Source organism: Hoplias malabaricus, chromosome X2, assembly GCF_029633855.1.
Source record: "Hoplias malabaricus isolate fHopMal1 chromosome X2, fHopMal1.hap1, whole genome shotgun sequence".
Taxonomy (NCBI): Eukaryota; Metazoa; Chordata; class Actinopteri; order Characiformes; family Erythrinidae; genus Hoplias; species Hoplias malabaricus.
The window spans coordinates 54,463,539-54,488,538 of NC_089819.1; the positions used below are offsets into that span (position 1 = coordinate 54,463,539).

Sequence of the window (25,000 nt, forward strand, 5' to 3'; positions counted from 1 at the left end):
CCGTTTTTCTGCAGTAACAGCGTCTTCTCTTCTGGGGAGGCTATACCCTGTGTGTCAGAACATTGCTGTGAGGACTTGATGGCAGCCACGTGAACATTAACGAGGTCAGGAACTGATAGTGGACGATTGGCTCTGCGTTCCAGCTGATCCCAAAGGGACGGAATGGCCCTCCATCGCTCCGGAGGATAGTGTTCCGCTGCTCCACAGCCTGCTCCCTGAAACAAACTACTGCCAAAGGCTGTAGTCATCAGTTTGTTTCCTCACAGAAATGAACAGTACAGCGTTTAAGCCTTTATTGATGGTACATTGCCTCCTCCTACGAACCCCAGCATTGTCTCCTGCTTCTGTCCCTTTCACTCATTTCCCTCGGCGCATACAAATCAGAAATGGCCTCTCTTCCATTATCTCAGTGTAATACAATCTCTGGACGTGTGCAGTGTGTGGGATTCCACACACACACACCCTCTTCCTCATGGATGGAGGCTGATATGAATCTGTGGACAGTGGACAGTGGGCAGGACAGACATCGGACCATTTCATCAAAGCACTGAGAGTGAGAGGGGTGCTTTAGGTCTTTGTTATTTTTGCTGATGGGTTAAGCATGTCCTGCGTGCGAGTGTGTGTGTGTGTGTGTGTGTGTGTGTGAGAGAGAGAGCGAGAGTGAGGGGGACATGAAGAGGCTACGGGGGAATAATTGGACGCGCTGCTGAAATGATTGGAGTGCCCTCGATGGCCAGGGAGCTCCCACTCAGGGCTCCAAAACAAAATGAACTCAAAAACCCTGAGGAAAGTTCCGCCGAAGCCCGGAAAAACCGGCACAGGAACGTTGCGTAACGCTGTTGAAATCCGTGTGGAGGCGTCAGGTGTCATTTCTCTTGCCGTTTCTGAAATGCTTTTTGCTTCCTGCTGCTGTTCGCTTTATTAGAACACGCTTCACTGTCTTCACTCCTCTTTTCGGACTCGATTTACCTTCTTCAGCCGCAGACGGAGTGTTATATTCAGCCTTAACCCCAGTGTTCAGTAACTACTATTAACTACGTAGTGATTTAAAGGAATAGTTATGAATTATTCAGTTTCTACTATCAGTTATTCATTAACTATAATAAATGATTCATTAGGTGCTATACATTATTCACCACATGCTACGACTTATTCTTATAATCTATTAATTATTCAGTTAATTATCAGTTATCCGTTAGCTGTACAATGAATACAGCTATAAACACAGGTGTAAATTATCATCTGTGGATTGTACAGTATCTAATATCAGTTATTGATCAGCTATTAAACATTATTCAGTATCTGTTATGAATTATTTGGTATCTATGGACCTTCATCTGTTCAGTATCATTTAATATCAGTTATTAATGGTTCTGTAACAGCTCTCGGTCCTTTATTATCCACTGTAAACGATAGAGATTCTCTGGTGAATTACTGAGGACTTGATGTGAATTCAGTATCTTCCTCGAACACATTCTTCAGTGGAAAATCACCACCAAGGAGTCGGTAGGTTTTGGTCGGTGTCGTAGTTAATTAAATGCAATGGTCTCCAGCTGAAAGCGTCCGTGGCTCATCAGTAAACGCCGGTTCTGACCGGGTCCAAAGCGAGAGGGTTGAAGCCAGACTGATTCAATCAAGAAAAACAAATTGGAGTCTCATGGGGCAGAGGCTGGTTATGACACCTGTCTTCAGGACCACGTTTCAGATTCAGGACGGGAGTTCCATTCAGGTGTGTGTGTGTGTGTATGAGATACAGTGTGAGTGTGTGAGGGCTCTAAAAATGTTGCATGGCGTCTCAATACAGCACTATTCAAAATCAGAGACCCTCTTATTTTTTTATTCTGTTTTTAATCAGTTAAGTTATTAATAGAGTTCAGTGTTTAATGTCTCCACGGTTTACGTTCCTGTGTGTATTCTTGTTTAATGTACTTGTGGGGACTAAATGTGTGCCATCAAAAATTTAAGGGAAGATTAATTTATTTTTGTGTAAGTTAAAAAAAAATATGATTATATCATATAGTAATAATACTCTACGACCGATTACGAATGAAGGGGTTAAGGTCTTGAAATGACCTTTCTTTTTCTGTCCGTGGCTCTGTATCTTTTAAGGTGGAGCGGTGTGTGTGAGTAAGAAGCGACTATATTTTAAGGTGGAGCGGTGCGTGTGAGTAAGAAGCGACTGTATCTTTTAGGGTGGAGCGGTGCGTGTGAGTAAGAAGTGACTGTATCTTTTAAGGTGGAGCGGGGTGTGAGTAAGAAGCGACTGTATCTTTTAAGGTGGAGAGGTGTGTGTGTGTGAGTAAGAAGCGACTGTATCTTGTTGGTGTCTGAAGTGTAAATTGTCTGTAAGTGTTTATTCACTGTTTGAATTCCCACAGAAACCCATGTGTAACTCGAGCTGTTTAGTTTTGTAGCACTTTCCCTCTGTGTTTACTTTCATGCAGTTAGCGCTCTCCTGAATTTAGAGTCAGTTCCACCTTAAGTAATGTAATTTTCACACAGTGTGAAGTAAAATTAACATCCACAAAAATGGAGATACATGTTTTTAATTGGACAACGACAATATCTGAAAAAGCTTTAGAAGACTATTACAGTCCTGCAGGGGGTGCTAGCAGACATTTAACATTTCTGCCCCAGACTGAAGGCCTAGATCTTATCGTCTTGTTCGTCTGCTCTGTACATCACGACTGGTGTTCCATTTCATCAGTGCACTTTATAATAAAAGCTTTAAAGCACATGCGTTTTGCCGCAGCGACACACTCATCTGTGCTACTCCAGTCCCATCAGCTGCTTCAGCTTTTAGAATTCAGTCCCATTTCAGTAAACGCTGTGTGAGAGCTGGATGGTTAGTGGTCTTTTGTGAAGCTGTTTCTAATTTGCTTTTAGAGCGTCTTGTGCTCACCCGGGACCAGACTGGACAATACCTACCTCAGTCCTATGCTGAGAAAAGGAGTTTGAAAATGTCCCCAAAGCTTTTGTACGATTCCAAATGCTGCTGTGCGTCACTTTGTGGCAAATGGCGGGTTTCTAAAATGTCGTGTAACTGGCATTGTGCTGGAGCTGTAAAACCTGCTATCAGCCGCAGCAGAAGACTCTGCTGAACGTCTCCCCAACAGCAGAGAGACTCAGAAACGATGATAATTGTGTGTGTGTGTGTGTGTGTGTGTGTGTGTGTGTGTGTGCGCACTCTGTAGGGATGCTCCTGGTCGGTGATTTTCGTGGATCTGGACGCTCACAACCGCAACAGACAGACGCTGTGCTCCCTGCTGCCCAGAGAGAGTCGATCACATGTACGTCACAATAAAACTAATTTACTAACAACGTACACATCTTAGTTCTTGGTGTGAGTCTTTGGCTAATTACTTTAAAGCTAATTCATGCTCAGTAAATCCCGATGTGTGCAGGTTTCTGGGTCAGTTTACCCCAGATCTAGCCGTTCACCTGAGGTATTTTCACTGTCTGAAGCTAAATTCTTTAGTTTTTCACTGGAATACAGGGCTATTATTGCACAGTGTAATGTGAGACCACACCGATTAGCACAAGGCTAACAGCATCAGTGTTAAACTATAAATAATCTCCAGTAAAACTGAACAGTGACTAAAGAGAGTGGACCTAGCTAAACACTGTAGCTGCTGTTTAACCCTTTATTATTGTTTATGTGCAGTGTGATTTTAGCTGCTGTTATTCCCTCATATCTGTGTTTTAACTTAAATTTTTATATCTACATTTAGTTATTTAGTTATTTATATCTAGTTAAATACTTCAGTACGAAAGTAGAGTTCATTATTATTATTGTTATTTTTGTTAGAACACAGATGCTGCCCTCTTGCCGTGTATCAGTTACCCTGCCTTTGCGGTGGACGACGACGCCCTCTACAGCCAGACGCTGGACAAAATCGTCCGAAAGCTAAAGGGAAAATACGGCTTCAAGCGCTTCCTCAGAGACGGCTACAGAACGGCCAACGAGGACAAGAACCGCAGATACTACAGACCTGCAGAGATGAAGGTCAGAACCTTAACACCACTTAGCAGCCAACCATTAGCAACCACCTGAAATACCACAGTAAACACCAAGAAACACTTAAGTAACAATAAGGTGCATCTCGTGACCACTAGTGGCACAATAGCAACCACCTGAAATACCACAGTAAACACCAAGAAAGTAACAATAAGATGCATCTCGCGACCACTAGTGGCACAATAGCAACCACCTGGGATACCACAGCAAATACCAAGGGCCATTTTGCAACACATTTACGAACCACCTGTAACACCTAAGCAACTTATTGACTGCACCTAGCAAACACCTGGGATACCTTAGCAACTACCTGCACTTCCATAGCAACTGTGTAGAAACTACCTTGCAAAATTTTGAAGCCTCTTACACTGCACAATTTTTTCAGATCTTTTTTAGGAAATGCACTTTTGTAGTTAATTGAATTAAAGTTAATGTTGTGGTTACAGTACTTTACTTTTTTAATGAAAGCAGGTCAGAAATAAGTCCATATTTTCTACGTAAAGGAATGAAATGTAAAGGTGCTTACAGTGATACAGTCATAAACTTTCCAGAAAAAATGCATTGCCTTTTACATCATAACACCTGCAAACATGGGGTTATAAAAGAGGCTCTGTGTCCCGCGCTCAATAGCACAGTCCACGGTGCACAGTACTTTCAGAACCATTTAGTTTTAAGAGAGGTTTAAGGGTTAAAAGTGTTCTCTGATTGAAGCAGAGCCACACAGCTTCTTCCTCATCGCCTCCTGTTTAAGAGTCAGAGACTGACCTTCAGAATGAAGCTCAGAGATAAAGCTAACACACGGTACACGTTTCCATTTGCACTTTTTAATCCCGCGGAGATGAATGTGTTATTTCCTCTGCTCGTGTTGATGGAGAACGGAGGGAACGCGCTGATCTCGGATAAATCTCGCCTGATGGAGCTGGAGCTGAGAGGATATTAACTTTCAGCCCTAACTTCGTCTGGATCTGAGACGAGAGCGAAAGCTACTTAACACCAAGCAAATCAGTCGATTAGCTGCCGCAGCTGACCTCGCGCAATTAATGAGCTCACTTCAAACGGGGAGAAGAGAAACGGGGGAAGAGGAGGTGGTTAAAGGAAGGCCCTTGTGGTTTTCAACCTGATCTCTGTCTGCGGCGTCTGCAGGGCGCAGCCGACCGCTTCTGAGACATGGGAACGTATTCCTGCATTTAGAACAGAACAGAAATCCAGCCACGTTTAAATGTGATATCGATAGGAGGCGGTGGGGGAAAGGTGGACGAGTGCTAGACTCCGGTGAGGGGTTCTGGAGCGCTGCTGAACAAAGGCAACCCGGTCAGCCCCACACTCAGCTGTGGATGTTGAGGGAGGAGACAACAGCCCCCCCCCCCCCCCCCCCGTTTCCTTTTTTTTTATTGTAGTAATTCCACTGTAAATGTTCTTTGTCACTGTATTTCTTTTGTTCAGTGAGAAGTTGCAGTTTTGTATCGATTACAACGTTTACGATGAATTCGAGTGGAGTTTGGAAGCAAGAGACGTGTGTATGTGTGTGTTGGAGTGGGGGAGGTGTGTTAGGGGGGGGGGGGGCACTGCAGAAAAAATTGGAACCACAGGATTAACATTTAAGTATTATATATATGTTTTATTAAGTGTTCTCTCTGTGTCTGCGTGGGTTTCCTCCGGGTGCTCCGGTTTCCTCCCACAGTCCAAAAACACATGTTGGTAGGTGGATTGGTGTCTCAAAAGTGTCCGTAGGTGTGTGTGTTGCCCTGTGAAGGACTGGCGCCCCCTCCAGGGTGTATTCCCGCCTTGCGCCCAATGATTCCAGGTAGACTCTGGACCCACCACGACCCTGAATTGGATAAGGGTTACAGATAATGAATGAATGAATGTTTTATTAGCTATGATTATTGACCTTGTTCAGCTCCACCTCCTTCAGATCCTCTGCTCACTGTCTTTCATCCTCTTTCAATTTTACTTGTGTCTCATATGGTGCAAGGAAACAGTATTAACCATGTCGCCCCCTACACTTCCTGTAGTGTATTGCACTTTGTCATATAACAATAGCAGGCCCCTCCCACTGTTGCATGGACATCATGGAGAAGGTGTTTTCATGATTTTGAGAAGCCACTGATCAAAGGTTAGTGAAGGGGACAGGAAAATTGGAGGAGGGGGAAGAGACGGAGCAGTGTTTCTCCTCCCTCAACATCCACAGCTGAAGTGCCCTTGAGCTAAGCACCGAACCTGCAAATGCTCCATGGGAGCTCAAGATTTGTGTGTGGGAGTGTGTGGGAGTGTGTGGGAGTGTGTGTTCACTGCTAAATGAATTGATAAAATATCCCTTCATCATCATCTTCCACTTCTTTTCATTCTTTCACTTTTTCATTTGTTCACACCTCATTTCTTCACTTCTTTCATTTTTTAAACTTCTTTTTCACGTCTTCTTTTCATTCTTAACCTTTTTTTACCTCTTTTCCACTTTATTCTGCTTCTTTTCTAACCCTAAGTCTTCCACGTCTGTTGCTAAGTCAAGTGTATATCGTAAATGACCTTTTGACCTCTCGTACCTGCCGTGTGAAGGTACCTCAGCGTAGTTTGTTTGTTTTTGTCGCACACAGTAATCTCTTACTGCTCCTAAGTATATTTACTTTAACCTTTGTTTTAAACGTAGCCCGATCACCTGCTGTAATTCAAATCATTTCCATTTTCCCTCTGTGTTTTTCCTCTGAGAGCGTCCCGAGCTGATGCTGTGAGACAGTTATTACACTTTTATCTGTGGTTTATATGAACAGAGTGTGGTGAGGCTCTGTGGTGAATGATTAAATCTCTCGCTCGGTGATCTCTGTAAAGTGCAGCAGGAGCCTGAGGGAGGTTTTCCACTGATTACTCACCACCTGGACACTTTATTTCATATCATGGCTCTTCTACAGCTTTTATCTCTCCCAGTTAGAGCAGAATTACTCTCGGAGACCAGACGCATGTACACCGAGGGCAGGGTGCTCGTACTGAGAGAGTTCGCCTGTTCCAAAGAGTCTTCTATAAATAAGTCTCAGACATTCTTACATTCTGAAAAATCTGTCTCAGTTATCCATTAATCGTATGATGTGATGCAGTGAGTGGTGAACAATATCAATTTAACAAATGCAACTGGCTTCCAACTTGGTCACACACACACTCATGTTGAGCAAGTTGAAGTTTCTACACTAGAGGGCGCCATGTTGTTTGCGTGGAAAATAACAAACTGATGCAGATCTTTATTAATTCAAAACACAACACTGTTTCTCTCTGAACGCAGGGCTTCTGTCAGTGGAGCAGTCGTTAGGAGTTTGATTTCCTAGTTTTTCTAATAAATAACTTGTATGAATAAATGTGTTTTCTTGCAGATTTATCCACGTCACAGTTCTACTTAGTTTCACCAAAATAAATTGAAATGAGTCGACTAATGCGTAAATGTCATTAGATAATTGTTTGCTCAATACTCGAATCCCTTTAATTATCATTTCCACTATGTAACACTACACTCTCAGGAAAACAAATGTGAAACATGGTGCTCATGATTGGGTCTATGGTGAGCTGAGCTCTAATTGGTTCAGATCCATTCAGGGCTCTAGGCATAACGTATAACCGCTGCTTCAGAGCATGAGGAAGAATCACTGGAGAAAATGGACTGCTCCTTTTAAAGACAGCAGTTTTGTTTGTGTTTAACACGTAGTGGAGAGTGGTGTGTGGGCGAATCACAATGAATTGTACATTTTAACACCTTTACGATTAAAGAACGATGATTTTGTTTTTGTATTCTCTCAGTGTTAAAGCTGGGGTAGTGTTTCTAATGTCGCTGGGAGCTTGTTCCTTTCTCGTTTTCTGAGCACTGTTTGTTCTCCGTGTTTACATTTGACTACCTTTTGTTCAGTGTCATCACAACAAGTCCAAACCACAGCCGCTGTGTATTTCTTCGGTGTGAGCTGCTCGAGTCGCTCGGTCGGTCTCAGTGTTTAGGTTCTCCTCCATGTTTTCGATTAATTGCCCAGTCCCAACAACGAGTGTTTTGTGTTAACACCATATTGAGCGGTCAGCTCTCTCCGATGCGTAGCTTAAGCGTTGTGTGTTCACACTGATGCCAGTGTTGATTGTTTGTGAGTGTCTGCGTCTTCCTGGTCACTCGAGGACACTCAGTGCCCTGGGGAAGGGTCCTTTCAGTTAAATTAAGTTTTGAGCTGCAACTGTGGATTAAGTTCTCCGTCTGCGTTTGAGACCTGACGCAGATTCGGAAAGATACGCCAACGATGCGAGACCAGTTCAATTAACATCCTTTATTTCATTACGCCATGATCTCTTATCTCCACCCGCTGCTGAGATCCTCCTCAGATCGGCAGCACTGATAGAACAGTCTTAATTACATTTGGAGAACGTTGATCGACATTGTGTTCCCCGTCAGCATCAGAAACGCAGGAGGGCGGGGCTTTTCCTTCTTAGAAAACAGGCGCCAGATTCATGAAACGTATTTAGTATAATAAAGATTTTACTAATAACAGAATCTGCCACTTCTCCTACTATTAATATTATAATTAGCTACTACTAATTTAACTACTATGATTACTACTTTTGCTACTGCTTTAGCTACAGATGCTGTTAATACAAACGTTACCTCTATAGATACTACTGTTAATGCTACAACTGCTCCTGCATCTTCTGCTAGTACCACAACTTCTAATGCAACTGCTGCTTCGTATTCGTTACTGCTACAAATACTACTACAACTGCTACTAAAACTGCTGCTGCTGCTATTATTAATACTTATATTTCTACTGCTACTTCTATTGCTACGTTTACTGCTGCTAATATTGCAACCACCATATATCCCAGACTTATACCACTAGTGCAGTGTAGAAACTCCAGTTAAAACGCATGTGTGAATGGAGCCGCAAATGAGCATCTCCTGCAAAAAGTATTTTATTTAATAGCACTATTTACAAGTGATCTTGTCACAAAGCAGCTTTACAGCAATGTTAAGAAAAATAAACCCCACAATTTTACAAATCTGCACTCACTGATTCCACATGTGGATCATTTCCTGCTTTGAGAACTGATTTGACCTGGAAAACTCCGGGACATCTCTGGAGTGTGAACGGGGTTTAATACTATTGCTGCTACTACTTATAGTTAATTACTCAAGTAGTAATTAAGGTTAGTTTGTAGGAAACTATTATGGAAATCGGCCATAATATTTTAGGCAGTCCTATTTTAGACGTGGCCACGCCCCTCTGTCTGGGTTATACCTCGTGAATGTTAAAATATGGATTAATCACTTTGGTAAATAACGCTCTCTACTTTTGGTGTTAAGTGACTGGTTGCTCTTTTAAATCCTGAAGATTTCCGAACCTATGATCGTCGCCGTAAAATCATATCACCCACCGTTACATTGACCTCTGCTTTGAGTGTGTTTCAGATTGAGATTATTTTTGGAAAATGCTGGAGTATTCCTTTCAGGTTCCTCCTCAGTAGCTGCAGCTGCGTTACTGTGGTATGAATTTAACCGTAGATGATTTTATTGTGTTTATAAGTGTATCATGTTGTGAAAAGCGGCAGTGTTTTCTTGAAAGCAGCTTAGCACCAACTCAGAGAGGACTGTAGCGTTCGATTTAATTGCAGCGTGGAAATGTGCTGCTAAATACGGCAGCTTTAATTGCGGCCTCTTTCTCTCTCTCTCTCTCTCTCTCTCTCTCTCTCTCTCTCTCACACACACACTCTCTCTCTCACTCACACACACACACATTCACACGCTCTCTCAGGATTGAATCAGTGCCTATGTGGCTGGATTTGGCTGAAGATGGACTGCTCCTGTAGTCGTACTCAGGCCTCCCACACAAATACAGCTTTAGTATGTTTTCATGTTTCATTTCTGTCTGTGGGACGTGATTTTTCTCTGTTTTAAAGGGCCCTTATTACGGAAAACGGAGAATCTGACTTGTTACACAATAAAAGCATTGTTTAAATCATCCGAATGTACGTATACAATCAGTGCATAGTGCTTCAGCTACAAAAACAGTGCATTTGGAGTGAACTGCATTAGTGACGTCTTAAAACCAACAAATGATCTCACAGCTGCAGGCAGCCATTTTAAAAATGTGACTTAAATGTAGTTCTCTCTCCTGGACACAGGTTAATGTGTTTTTTTTCTGCAGGTTTTAATTCTATATCTGTTTATTTGCTGTTTAACACAAAATATTTACAAATATTCTACAAAATCATTTGGGGATTGGTTTTAAGGAGGTTTCAGCGCAGAGCTCTGTGTTGAGGGTAAATATTCAGCGCAGAGCTCTTTGGTGCGCGTCCGTCTTAAACTCACAGTAGTGAAAGACCTAAAGGATAAAGAGCAGAAGAAAAGAATGTTAATTTAAAATGAATTATGACTTGCTTCTGTAGAAGAAACCAAACACACAGCCGCTGTGGGGTGTGGACTCTTTAAACGCCGCGGATCATTTAAAATGAGTCCATCCACGTTTCACACCGCGTCTCCACAGCGCTGAGGAGTTTGATTTTAATTTGAACGTCTGGAGACGGGAGGCTGCAGTGAGGTTTAATGGAGTTTCTGCTCCACTGCTGTCTCTGTTCTCATCTGTGTGAGTGTGGGATGTGGGTGTGTGACTGTGTGGGTATGTGACAGTGGGTCTGTGGGTGTGTGTCTGGGATGTGGGTGTGTGAGTGTGTGACAGTGGGTCTGTGTGTGTCTGGGATGTGGGTTTGTGACAGTGTCTGTGTGTGTGCGACAGTGTGTATATGTGTGTGTGTGTGTTCTGGGCTCCAGATCATCTACAACACTGATGAGGTACTGAATAAGATCCCACACAGCCCTAGAGTGAGAGTGTGTGTGTGTGTGTGTGTGTGTGTGTGTGTGTGTGTGTGTGTCTGTGTGTGTTTGTATGTCAAAATCTGTGACATTGTGGGTGTGTGTGTGTATATTTGTGGGTACGTGGGTGTGTTTGTGTGCATGCATGTATCTGTGTGTATTTATGTGTGTCTGTAATATTGTGAATGTCTGTCAGTGTATATGTTGGACTGTGTGTGTGTGTGTGTGTGTATATGTTGGAATGTGTGTGTGTGTGTGTGTGTATATGTTGCAATGTGTGTGTGTGTGTGTGTATATGTTGGAATGTGTGTGTGTGTGTGTATGTTGGAATGTGTGTGTGTGTGTGTGTGTGTATATGTTGGAATGTGTGTGTGTGTGTGTGTGTATATATGTTGGAATGTGTGTGTGTGTGTGTGTATATGTTGGACTGTGTGTGTGTGTGTGTGTGTATATGTTGGACTGTGTGTGTGTGTATATATGTTGGAATGTGTGTGTGTGTGTGTATATGTTGGACTGTGTGTGTGTGTATATATGTTGGAATGTGTGTGTGTGTGTGTGTGTATATGTTGGACTGTGTGTGTGTGTGTGTGTGTGTATATGTTGGACTGTGTGTGTGTGTGTATATGTTGGAATGTGTGTGTGTGTGTGTGTGTGTGTGTGTGTATATGTTGGACTGTGTGTGTGTGTGTATGTTGGACTGTGTGTGTGTGTATATGTTGGAATGTGTGTGTATATGTTGGACTGTGTGTGTGTGTGTGTATATGTTGGAATGTGTGTGTGTGTGTGTGTGTGTATATGTTGGACTGTGTGTGTGTGTGTATATATGTTGGAATGTGTGTGTGTGTGTGTGTGTGTGTGTGTGTGTATATGTTGGACTGTGTGTGTGTGTATATATGTTGGACTGTGTGTGTGTGTATATGTTGGACTCTGTGTGTGTGTGTATATGTTGGACTGTGTGTGTGTGTGTATATGTTGGACTGTGTGTGTGTGTGTATATGTTGGACTGTGTGTGTGTATATGTTGGACTGTGTGTGTGTGTGTGTGTATATATGTTGGAATGTGTGTGTGTGTGTGTGTATATATGTTGGAATGTGTGTGTGTGTGTGTATATGTTGGACTGTGTGTGTGTGTGTATATATGTTGGAGTGTGTGTATTTTGGACTTTGTGTGTGTGTATATATGTTGGAATGTGTGTGTGTGTGTGTATATGTTGGACTGTGTGTGTGTGTGTGTATATGTTGGACTGTGTGTGTATGTTGGAATGTGTGTGTGTATATATGTTGGAATGTGTGTGTGTGTGTGTGTGTATATGTTGGAATGTGTGTGTGTGTGTGTGTATATGTTGGAATGTGTGTGTGTGTGTGTGTGTGTGTATGTTGGAATGTGTGTGTGTGTATATGTTGGAGTGTGTGTGTGTGTGTGTGTGTATGTTGGAATGTGTGTGTGTATATATGTTGGAATGTGTGTGTGTATATATGTTGGAATGTGTGTGTGTGTGTGTGTGTGTATATGTTGGAATGTGTGTGTGTGTGTGTGTGTATATGTTGGAGTGTGTGTGTGTGTGTGTGTGTGTGTGTATATGTTGGACTGTGTGTGTGTGTGTGTATATGTTGGACTGTGTGTGTGTGTGTGTATATGTTGGAATGTGTGTGTGTGTGTGTGTATATGTTGGACTGTGTGTGTGTGTGTATATGTTGGACTGTGTGTGTGTGTATATATTGGACTGTGTGTGTGTGTATATATGTTGGACTGTGTGTGTGTGTATATATGTTGGACTGTGTGTGTGTGTGTGTATATGTTGGACTGTGTGTGTGTGTGTGTATATGTTGGACTGTGTGTGTGTGTGTGTATATGTTGGACTGTGTGTGTGTGTGTATATGTTGGACTGTGTGTGTGTGTGTATATGTTGGACTGTGTGTGTGTGTATATGTTGGAATGTGTGTGTGTGTGTGTGTGTGTGTGTGTATATATATGTTGGAATGTGTGTGTGTGTGTGTATGTATATGTTGTACTGTGTGTGTGTGTATATATGTTGGAATGTGTGTGTGTGTATATATGTTGGAATGTGTGTGTGTGTGTGTATATATGTTGGAATGTGTGTGTATGTGTGTGTGTATATGTTGGACTGTGTGTGTGTGTATTTATGTTGGAATGTGTGTGTGTGTGTGTGTGTGTGTATATGTTGGACTGTGTGTGTGTGTGTATATGTTGGACTGTGTGTGTGTGTATATATATGTTGGAATGTGTGTGTGTGTGTGTATGTATATGTTGTACTGTGTGTGTGTGTGTATATATGTTGGAATGTGTGTGTGTGTGTATATATGTTGGAATGTGTGTGTGTGTGTGTGTATATGTTGGAATGTGTGTGTATGTGTGTGTGTATATGTTGGACTGTGTGTGTGTGTATATATGTTGGAATGTGTGTGTGTGTGTGTATATGTTGGACTGTGTGTGTGTGTATATATGTGTGTGTGTGTGTGTATATGTTGGACTGTGTGTGTGTGTGTATATGTTGGACTGTGTGTGTGTGTGTATATGTTGGAATGTGTGTGTGTGTGTGTATTTTGGACTGTGTGTGTGTGTGTATATGTTGGAATGTGTGTGTGTGTGTGTATATGTTGGACTGTGTGTGTGTGTGTATATGTTGGACTGTGTGTGTGTGTATATGTTGGACTGTGTGTGTGTGTATATATGTTGGACTGTGTGTGTGTGTATATATGTTGGACTGTGTGTGTGTGTGTATATGTTGGACTGTGTGTGTGTGTGTATATGTTGGACTGTGTGTGTGTGTGTGTATATGTTGGACTGTGTGTGTGTGTATATATGTTGGACTGTGTGTGTGTGTGTATATGTTGGACTGTGTGTGTGTGTATATATGTTGGACTGTGTGTGTGTGTATATGTTGGACTGTGTGTGTGTGTGTATATGTTGGACTGTGTGTGTGTGTGTATATGTTGGACTGTGTGTGTGTGTGTATATGTTGGACTGTGTGTGTGTGTGTATATGTTGGACTGTGTGTGTGTGTGTATATGTTGGACTGTGTGTGTGTGTGTATATGTTGGACTGTGTGTGTGTGTATATGTTGGACTGTGTGTGTGTGTGTATGTTGGACTGTGTGTGTGTGTGTGTGTATATGTTGGACTGTGTGTGTGTGTGTATATGTTGGACTGTGTGTGTGTGTATATATGTTGGAATGTGTGTGTATATATATGTTGGAATGTGTGTGTGTATATGTTGGACTGTGTGTGTGTGTGTGTATATGTTGGACTGTGTGTGTGTGTGTATATGTTGGACTGTGTGTGTGTGTGTATATGTTGGACTGTGTGTGTATATGTTGGACTGTGTGTGTGTGTGTGTATGTTGGACTGTGTGTGTGTATATGTTGGACTGTGTGTGTGTGTATATATGTTGGACTGTGTGTGTGTGTGTGTGTATATGTTGGAATGTGTGTGTGTGTGTGTGTGTATATGTTGGAATGTGTGTGTGTGTGTGTGTGTGTGTATATGTTGGAATGTGTGTGTGTGTGTGTATGTTGGAATGTGTGTGTGTGTGTGTGTGTGTGTGTATATGTTGGAATGTGTGTGTGTGTGTGTGTGTATATATGTTGGAATGTGTGTGTGTGTGTGTGTATATGTTGGACTGTGTGTGTGTGTGTGTGTGTATATGTTGGACTGTGTGTGTGTGTATATATGTTGGAATGTGTGTGTGTGTGTGTATATGTTGGACTGTGTGTGTGTGTATATATGTTGGAATGTGTGTGTGTGTGTGTGTGTATATGTTGGACTGTGTGTGTGTGTGTGTGTGTGTGTATATGTTGGACTGTGTGTGTGTGTGTATATGTTGGAATGTGTGTGTGTGTGTGTGTGTGTGTGTGTGTATATGTTGGACTGTGTGTGTGTGTGTATGTTGGACTGTGTGTGTGTGTATATGTTGGAATGTGTGTGTATATGTTGGACTGTGTGTGTGTGTGTGTATATGTTGGAATGTGTGTGTGTGTGTGTGTGTGTATATGTTGGACTGTGTGTGTGTGTGTATATATGTTGGAATGTGTGTGTGTGTGTGTGTGTGTGTGTGTGTGTATATGTTGGACTGTGTGTGTGTGTATATATGTTGGACTGTGTGTGTGTGTATATGTTGGACTCTGTGTGTGTGTGTATATGTTGGACTGTGTGTGTGTGTGTATATGTTGGACTGTGTGTGTGTGTGTATATGTTGGACTGTGTGTGTGTATATGTTGGACTGTGTGTGTGTGTGTGTGTATATATGTTGGAATGTGTGTGTGTGTGTGTGTATATATGTTGGAATGTGTGTGTGTGTGTGTATATGTTGGACTGTGTGTGTGTGTGTATATATGTTGGAGTGTGTGTATTTTGGACTTTGTGTGTGTGTATATATGTTGGAATGTGTGTGTGTGTGTGTATATGTTGGACTGTGTGTGTGTGTGTGTATATGTTGGACTGTGTGTGTATGTTGGAATGTGTGTGTGTATATATGTTGGAATGTGTGTGTGTGTGTGTGTGTATATGTTGGAATGTGTGTGTGTGTGTGTGTATATGTTGGAATGTGTGTGTGTGTGTGTGTGTGTGTGTATGTTGGAATGTGTGTGTGTGTATATGTTGGAGTGTGTGTGTGTGTGTGTGTGTATGTTGGAATGTGTGTGTGTATATATGTTGGAATGTGTGTGTGTATATATGTTGGAATGTGTGTGTGTGTGTGTGTGTGTATATGTTGGAATGTGTGTGTGTGTGTGTGTGTATATGTTGGAGTGTGTGTGTGTGTGTGTGTGTGTGTGTATATGTTGGACTGTGTGTGTGTGTGTGTATATGTTGGACTGTGTGTGTGTGTGTGTATATGTTGGAATGTGTGTGTGTGTGTGTGTATATGTTGGACTGTGTGTGTGTGTGTATATGTTGGACTGTGTGTGTGTGTATATATTGGACTGTGTGTGTGTGTATATATGTTGGACTGTGTGTGTGTGTATATATGTTGGACTGTGTGTGTGTGTGTGTATATGTTGGACTGTGTGTGTGTGTGTGTATATGTTGGACTGTGTGTGTGTGTGTGTATATGTTGGACTGTGTGTGTGTGTGTGTATATGTTGGACTGTGTGTGTGTGTGTGTATATGTTGGACTGTGTGTGTGTGTGTGTATATGTTGGACTGTGTGTGTGTGTGTGTATATGTTGGACTGTGTGTGTGTGTGTATATGTTGGACTGTGTGTGTGTGTGTATATGTTGGACTGTGTGTGTGTGTATATGTTGGAATGTGTGTGTGTGTGTGTGTGTGTGTGTGTATATATATGTTGGAATGTGTGTGTGTGTGTGTATGTATATGTTGTACTGTGTGTGTGTGTATATATGTTGGAATGTGTGTGTGTGTATATATGTTGGAATGTGTGTGTGTGTGTGTATATATGTTGGAATGTGTGTGTATGTGTGTGTGTATATGTTGGACTGTGTGTGTGTGTATTTATGTTGGAATGTGTGTGTGTGTGTGTGTGTGTGTATATGTTGGACTGTGTGTGTGTGTGTATATGTTGGACTGTGTGTGTGTGTATATATATGTTGGAATGTGTGTGTGTGTGTGTATGTATATGTTGTACTGTGTGTGTGTGTATATATGTTGGAATGTGTGTGTGTGTGTATATATGTTGGAATGTGTGTGTGTGTGTGTGTATATGTTGGAATGTGTGTGTATGTGTGTGTGTATATGTTGGACTGTGTGTGTGTGTATATATGTTGGAATGTGTGTGTGTGTGTGTATATGTTGGACTGTGTGTGTGTGTATATATGTGTGTGTGTGTGTGTATATGTTGGACTGTGTGTGTGTGTGTATATGTTGGACTGTGTGTGTGTGTGTATATGTTGGAATGTGTGTGTGTGTGTGTATTTTGGACTGTGTGTGTGTGTGTATATGTTGGAATGTGTGTGTGTGTGTGTATATGTTGGACTGTGTGTGTGTGTGTATATGTTGGACTGTGTGTGTGTGTATATATGTTGGACTGTGTGTGTGTGTATATATGTTGGACTGTGTGTGTGTGTATATATGTTGGACTGTGTGTGTGTGTGTATATGTTGGACTGTGTGTGTGTGTGTATATGTTGGACTGTGTGTGTGTGTGTGTATATGTTGGACTGTGTGTGTGTGTATATATGTTGGACTGTGTGTGTGTGTGTATATGTTGGACTGTGTGTGTGTGTATATATGTTGGACTGTGTGTGTGTGTATATGTTGGACTGTGTGTGTGTGTGTATATGTTGGACTGTGTGTGTGTGTGTATATGTTGGACTGTGTGTGTGTGTGTATATGTTGGACTGTGTGTGTGTGTGTATATGTTGGACTGTGTGTGTGTGTGTATATGTTGGACTGTGTGTGTGTGTATATGTTGGACTGTGTGTGTGTGTGTATGTTGGACTGTGTGTGTGTGTGTGTGTATATGTTGGACTGTGTGTGTGTGTGTATATGTTGGACTGTGTGTGTGTGTATATATGTTGGAATGTGTGTGTATATATATGTTGGAATGTGTGTGTGTATATGTTGGACTGTGTGTGTGTGTGTGTATATGTTGGACTGTGTGTGTGTGTGTATATGTTGGACTGTGTGTGTGTGTGTATATGTTGGACTGTGTGTGTATATGTTGGACTGTGTGTGTGTGTGTGTATGTTGGACTGTGTGTGTGTATATGTTGGACTGTGTGTGTGTGTATACATGTTGGACTGTGTGTGTGTGTATATGTTGGACTGTGTGTGTGTGTATATATGTTGGACTGTGTGTGTGTGTGTATATGTTGGACTGTGTGTGTGTGTATATGTTGGACTGTGTGTGTGTGTGTATATGTTGGACTGTGTGTGTGTGTATATGTTGGACTGTGTGTGTGTGTGTGTATGTTTGACTGTGTGTGTGTGTATATATGTTGGAATGTGTGTGTGTGTGTGTGTGTATATGTTGGACTATGTGTGTGTGTGTATATGTTGGACTGTGTGTGTGTGTATATATGTTGGAATGTGTGTGTGTGTGTGTGTGTGTGTGTGTGTGTATATGTTGGACTGTGTGTGTGTGTATATGTTGGACTGTGTGTGTGTGTGTATATGTTGGACTGTGTGTGTGTGTGTATATGTTGGACTGTGTGTGTGTGTGTGTGTGTATGTTGGACTGTGTGTGTGTGTATATATGTTGGACTGTGTGTGTGTGTGTATATGTTGGACTGTGTGTGTGTGTGTATATGTTGGACTGTGTGTGTGTGTGTATATGTTGGACTGTGTGTGTGTGTGTATATGTTGGACTGTGTGTGTGTGTGTATATGTTGGACTGTGTGTGTGTGTGTATGTTGGACTGTGTGTGTGTGTATATATGTTGGAATGTGTGTGTGTGTGTTTGTGTATATGTTGGACTATGTGTGTGTGTGTATATGTTGGACTGTGTGTGTGTGTATATATGTTGGAATGTGTGTGTGTGTGTGTGTGTATATGTTGGACTGTGTGTGTGTGTATATGTTGGACTGTGTGTGTGTGTGTATATGTTGGACTGTGTGTGTGTGTGTGTATATGTTGGACTGTGTGTGTGTGTGTGTATGTTGGACTGTGTGTGTGTGTATATGTTGGACTGTGTGTGTGTATATGTTGGACTGTGTGTGTGTGTATATATGTTGGAATGTGTGTGTGTGTGTGTGTATATGTTGGACTGTGTGTGTGTGTATATGTTGGACTGTGTGTGTGTGTATATATGTTGGAATGTGTGTGTGTGTGTGTGTGTGTGTGTGTGTATATGTTGGACTGTGTGTGTGTGTATATATGTTGGAATGTGTGTGTGTGTGTGTGTGTGTGTATATGTTGGACTGTGTGTGTGTGTATATATGTTGGAATGTGTGTGTGTGTGTGTGTGTGTATATGTTGGACTATGTGTGTGTGTGTATATGTTGGACTGTGTGTGTGTGTATATATGTTGGAATGTGTGTGTGTGTGTGTGTGTGTGTGTATATGTTGGACTGTGTGTGTGTGTGTATATGTTGGACTGTGTGTGTGTGTGTGTGTGTTGGACTGTGTGTTTGTGTGTGTGTATGTTGGACTGTGTGTGTGTGTATATGTTGGACTGTGTGTTTGTGTGTGTATATGTTGGACTGTGTGTGTGTGTGTGTGTGTGTTGGACTGTGTGTGTGTGTTGGACTGTGTGTGTGTGTATATGTTGGACTGTGTGTGTGTGTGTGTATTGAAGCTGTTGTAGCAGACACTGAAACTAATGAATGTTACAACACCTCCAGGAAACACAGATGACATTCACTTACTGAAGAACACAAGCCAGTCATAACATTAAAACCTGGTGTGGTCAGTAGTGTGTTTGGGTTGTGCTCGGTGACACTTCAGTGTGTGATGGTGTATTAACTCCACTGTAGCAGCAGAGAGAGCAGAACCCAGCCCCTGTTCCCTGTTAAAGAAGCAGAAACACTCTCTGCATGATTTATTGATGTGTGTGTGTGTGTGTGTGTGTGTGTGTGTGTTGACTCTGAATGACCTATGACATTCTCTCTCTCTCTCTCTCTCTCTCTCTGCAGTTGTTTGATGGAATCGAGTGCGAGTTTCCTATATTTTTCATCTACATGATCATCGACGGTGAGGCGCTGTTTGTGTTTAATCTTTTAGAAATGTCTGTCTCTACAATTCTGTAATATATTTTCTCCTCTCTTTCTCCCGCTCCTATTTTTTATGTCTCTTCTGTCTCCCATTTTTCTTCTCTTTCTCCCTGCTTCCCTTCTTCTCCAATTTCTATCTCCCCTCCCTGTCCCACTTTCTCTTTAACTCTCTTTCCTGTCTTGCTCTCTCATCTCTTTTTCACTCTCTCTCTCATCTCTCACTCTCATCTCTCTCTTTCACTCTCTCTCTATTCTCACTTCTCTTTCATTCTCTATTCTATTCTCTCCTTATTCTGTCTCTCTTCCTCACTCACACTCATATCTCTCTCTCTCTGTCTCTCTCTCTCTCTCTCTCTCTCTCATCTCTCACTCTCATCTCTCTCTCCTTATTATATCTCTCTCTCTCTCTCTCTCTCTCTCTCTCTCTCTCATCTCTCACTCTCATCTCTCTCTCCTTATTATATCTCACTCTCTCACTCTCTCTCTCTCTCTCTCTCTCATCTCTCACTCTCATCTCTCTCTCCTTATTATATCTCACTCTCTCTCTCTCTCTCTCTCTCTCTCATCTCTCACTCTCATCTCTCTCTCCTTATTATATCTCACTCTCTCACTCTCTCTCTCTCTCTCTAGGTGTATTCAGGGGAAATGCGGCGCAGGTGAAGGAGTACGAGGGACTGCTGCAGGACGTCATCTTCCAGTCTGTTGACGGTGATTTTTATGTGTTGTGCTGCTCCGATCACACATTGTGTTTTCTAAGTGAATAAGTTTATAGCTCTCACAGTCTGATGGACAGCGCTGTGGATCTGTGACTCAGAGAGAGTTTAACTTACGAACACGACACACACATCACAGCAGTCACCAGAATCTGATCTGTCCCCCGTCATCAGCGTCCAGTCCAATAAACACCGAGCCAGTCTCCTGCGGATCTAAACCAGAACCGATGATGAGCACTGTCCCGTTACTTACGGCATCTGTGTGTTTTATTTTTATTTTCACCTTCAGTTAAACTCACGGGGGGCAGCTGTGGCCTTGAGGTTAGAGAAGGGAGAATACATTCACGGCTGAAGTGCCCCTGAGCAAGGCACCTAACCCCCAAACTGCCCCCGGGTGCCGAGGTGGTCCCAGCCCCCTGCTCCGGGTGTGTGTGTGTGTGTGTTTGTGTGTGCACTGCCACGGAGGGGTCAAATGCAGAGAAGCAATTTCCCCAAGGGGATCAATAAAAGTGTTTCTTCTACTACTTCTTCAAATAAGTTGCTGTGTGTGTGTGTGTGTGTGTGTGTGTGTGTGTGTGTGTTTAATCACTAAAACGCAGGCCATGCCGTGATCCCGAAGTACTACTACGTGCCGGCGGACTTCGTGGAGGCGGAACAGAAGAAGCACGGCAGTCAGAAGCGGTTCCCGAGTAACTCCGGCCGAGACGGACTGCTGTTCCTCTGCGGTCAGGCTCTGTACAACATCGCCAAGCTCCTGGGTCAGTGTCCTGAGCCCTGAAATGTCTCATACAGAGCTCACCAGCCCAGCCGGCTCCTCCTGTGCATGTTTTAATGTGGGCCTCATGCTGTTAAAGGCCTACATCACATACAGTATTTAGTCCACAGCCCTGATGTAGAGCTCCTTGCTTTGGCAGTAATCACAAGAAACGTGGTTTAGCCCCGCCCACTAAAGGGCGGAGTTATAAGGTGTGTTACAGCTGGTAATGGCAGAGGCCATTTACATATTTCACAAACAAAAGGACAGTAACGGACGTTCGGTTCTCTTTCTTCTCCGTTTTTACTCAGTGCTCTTATTTCTCCGCGCTCGTTGTGTCTGTTTTGCTGAGTTTAACCTCGTCTTTGCCCTCTCACATAAACACGGGTCCAGGGCTGTGATTGGACAGACTCAGACGAGGGGGTGTAAATTTTTGGAAAAGTGTTGAATATGTTCTTTTAAAGAAAGGTAATGTTTGAATGGGTTCGACCTTTACCTTCAGTTTTGTTTTGCTTCAGTGACTTGTGAAATAGTCCTCAACTGCACCAAAGTAAAATATAAATAAATGAATAACTCTGTGTTAAAACCAAGCTGTTGTGAAGTTAGAGACATGCGCGGTTCGTGTGAATTCGTCCTGGAGGGATGTGCATGATAACAGTGTGTTTAATTAGAGGGTTTTGTCCTCTCTGCTCTGCAGTGGACGGCCTGATCAGCCCAAAAGACATCGACCCCATCCACCGCTACGTCCCTCGACAGGATCAGAGGAACGTCAGCATGAGATACTCCAACCAGGTCAGCTCTGATTTATTTACACCGCGGTCCGCTCCGTCCTCACGGAGCTATAACATTATTCACAGCAGACAGTTTTTTGTAGTTGGCTCACTATCCCAGAAATGATTGTGATAAATTATTATTATCATTTTACGACCGTGTTATTCCACTGATTTATTAATGATATAAGATCAAAATAATGCTGTCACACACTTTTAAAGAGCAGTGAACGTTTCGCAATAAAGACATTTTTAAGAATATCAAACATCGGAATATGGTGGAACGGTGGTGCAGTAGGTAGTGTCTCTGTCATAGCTCCAGGGCCCTGGAGGTTGTGTGTTCGAGTCCTTCTCCGGGTGACTGTTTGTGAGGAGTGTGGTGTGTTCTCCCTGTGTCTGCGTGGGTTTCCTCCGGGTGACTGTCTGTGAGGAGTGTGGTGTGTTCTCTCTGTGTCTGTGTGGGTTTCCTCCGGGTGACTGTCTGTGAGGAGTGTGGTGTGTTCTCTCTGTGTCTGTGTGGGTTTCCTCCGGGTGACTGTCTGTGTGAGGAGTGTGGTGTGTTCTCCCTGTGTCTGCGTGGGTTTCCTCCGGGTGACTGTCTGTGAGGAGTGTGGTGTGTTCTCTCTGTATCTGCGTGGGTTTCCTCCGGGTGACTGTCTGTGAGGAGTGTGGTGTGTTCTCCCCGTGTCTGCGTGGGTTTCCTCCAGGTGACTGTCTGTGAGGAGTGTGTATATAAAAGAGTAATGAATAAATAAATATTGATGCAGTAGTTTAACTAAACTAATAATGAATTCAGGTTCTGAGGTTAATCGAGATATCGACACGGCTCTAGTTCCTCGAGAGTCTGCAGATTGCACTGAGAGGATCTTCACCCTGAGCTCTCTACTGTAAATGTCCTGAAGTGAGCCGCAGTGACCACTCCAGTGGCTAGGAGTCGAGTGCTCAGCCTCTAATCTCCCTCTGTGTGTTTCCTGTTTGATGATGATGTCCAGAACACAGCGGGACACACCACACACACACACACACACACACACACACACACACACACACACACACACACACACATATCCATGAACACAGTTCCTTTCATCAGCTTCACAGGGCTGTTCACACTTGAAGACTGAGTTCTACACACACACACACACACACACGCACACACACACACACACGGTGTAGCATAACTCTTCTCGAGCCATGGTATGTCTTAGATTTATAAGGAGATATACAGTTGTCATAATATATTCATATTTACATAAACTGACCGAAAGTTTGCGGACACGGCTCACCCTACGTTTCTCCTCAAAAGAAAGGCATTAATTCAAAGTTTGTTCTTTTTTTGCTGCAGCAGCAGCTTCTACACTTCTGAAAAAACGCTTTGCACTTCATGTTGGAAAATGATTGTGAGGATTTGATGGCATTAGTGAGGCATTACATTTACATTTACATTTATGCATTTGGCAGACGCTTTTATCCAAAGCGACTTACAAAAGAGGATCTAACATTCGAACTACAGCACAATTTATACAACATACCTTACATTGAGTGCAGTACGCCAGGAAGTAATAAGTGCATTAAAGAAATACATTCAGTGCAAAAGATACTCTCGGAAGAGCTGGGTTTTCAATGATTTCTTGAATGCAGAGAGGGTTTCTGTTGCTCTGATGGTGCTTGGAAGCTCGTTCCACCAGCGTGGTACCAGAGAGGAGAACAGCCTCGACTGACCTGTACGGGGGGTTGGTCGTGTTAGTAGGCGCTCCTTTGAGGAACGGAGAGGGCGGGCGCTAACGTATGGTTTTAAGAGTCTATTGAGGAAGATGGGAGCAGAACCAGTGAATACTCTGAAGGCCATCCTTAGTGATTTGAATTTGATGCGAGCAGCTAAGGGTAGCCAATGCAGCTCAACTAATAGGGGCGTGACATGTGCTCTTTTGGGTTTGTTGAAGACCAGGCGTGCTGCCGCATTCTGGATCATCTGTAGCGGTCTCACAGCACAGACCAGAAGACCTGTCAGGAGGGCGTTGCAATAGTCTAGACGGGAGATTACTAACGTCTGAACGAGGAGCTGTGTTGTATGTTGATTTAGGTACGGCCTAATCTTCCTTATGTTGAATAAGGAGAAGGTCAGCTGGTCATCAACCATGACACCTAGGTTTCTTACAACCTTGGTGGGAGACACTGATAGGGACGAACATTAGTTCGGGTCCTCGGCTGGATTGGGTTTGTGTAAAACTGATAAAAAGGATGATTGGACAGACATTAATCTTTTCTTTTTTTTATCCACTTCAGGTTACTGTAGAACTCTTCGTGTTTCATGGTATTACATGGTCTCTCTCTCTCTCTCTCTCTGTCTCTCTCTCTGTCTCTCCCTGTCTCTCTCTCTCTCTCTCTCTCTCTCTCTCTCTCTCTCTCTCTCTTTATATATATATATCTCCCTGTCTGTCCTTTTCTCTCTCTGTTTTTCTGTCTCTGTTTCTCTCTCTTTCTCTCTCTCTCTCCCTGTCTGTCTGTCTGTCTGTCTGTCTGTCTGTCTGTCTGTCTGTCTGTCTGTCTGTCTCTCTCTCTCTCTCTCTCTCTCTCTCTCTCTCTCTCTCTCTCTCTCTCTCTCTCTCTCTCTCTCTCTCTCTCTCTCTCTCTCTCTCTCTCTCTCTCTCTCATTCCCTCCCTCTCTCTGTCTCTCCCTGTCTCTCTGTGACTCAGTGAACCTCAGGGACACTCAGAGCGCTCTTTGAAAGTAAACACTACAGACGTTTGTGGTGTTGTTGTTGTGTAATTATTTGTGATCGTAGACCGTACTACGCCATCTGTGGCAGTGAACACACACCCAGAGCGGCGGGCAGCCGTCACCGGGTACAAGCCCCGTACTCAACCGTTAGGCCAAGGCTGCACCTTTTAGGGTTAAATACCTCCAACACATGGATTCCAGGTGAGAGCGGCAGTGGAGGATTAAACATCTGTATCATTAAAACATCAGCCTTTAGGACCTTTCTCCTGACAGAGGTGGCACACAGCAACCTCACAATAAACACCTTGTCTCCTGCCTCACCTTTCTGGCTCAAAAAGACAGTTTTACAGCGTTGTACATGTCCTCTCCTGGTTAGAAAGGCTCGTGCCTTGTGCCGGAGCGCTCCGGGTGTGTTATTAAACCCACGGGGACCTGGAGGATTGTGTCAGGTGTGGCATTCGGTTTAAAGAACCTTCGGAAGAGCGGCCCACAGCTTTCTCCCCTCGTTTCAATGAGATAAGAGCCAGGAATCATTCAAATAACGCGTTTATTGAGTTTGTGCTGAGCTCCTCAGC

General features: G+C 43.0%; 1 protein-coding gene across 2 annotated transcripts in view; it reads left to right on the forward strand.

Annotated features, from left to right (window-relative positions):
- The window catches only part of LOC136677258 (phosphorylase b kinase regulatory subunit beta-like), a 75,557-nt gene that overhangs the window by 34,648 nt on the left and 15,909 nt on the right, over positions 1 to 25,000 (forward strand). For both annotated transcript variants that reach the window (XM_066654746.1, XM_066654747.1), the window contains 6 exons: positions 3,195 to 3,290; positions 3,809 to 4,006; positions 19,389 to 19,446; positions 20,097 to 20,174; positions 20,779 to 20,937; positions 21,631 to 21,725. In XM_066654746.1, coding sequence (XP_066510843.1) covers positions 3,195 to 3,290; positions 3,809 to 4,006; positions 19,389 to 19,446; positions 20,097 to 20,174; positions 20,779 to 20,937; positions 21,631 to 21,725 — 684 coding nt within the window. The remainder of the gene's footprint in view (positions 1 to 3,194; positions 3,291 to 3,808; positions 4,007 to 19,388; positions 19,447 to 20,096; positions 20,175 to 20,778; positions 20,938 to 21,630; positions 21,726 to 25,000) is intronic.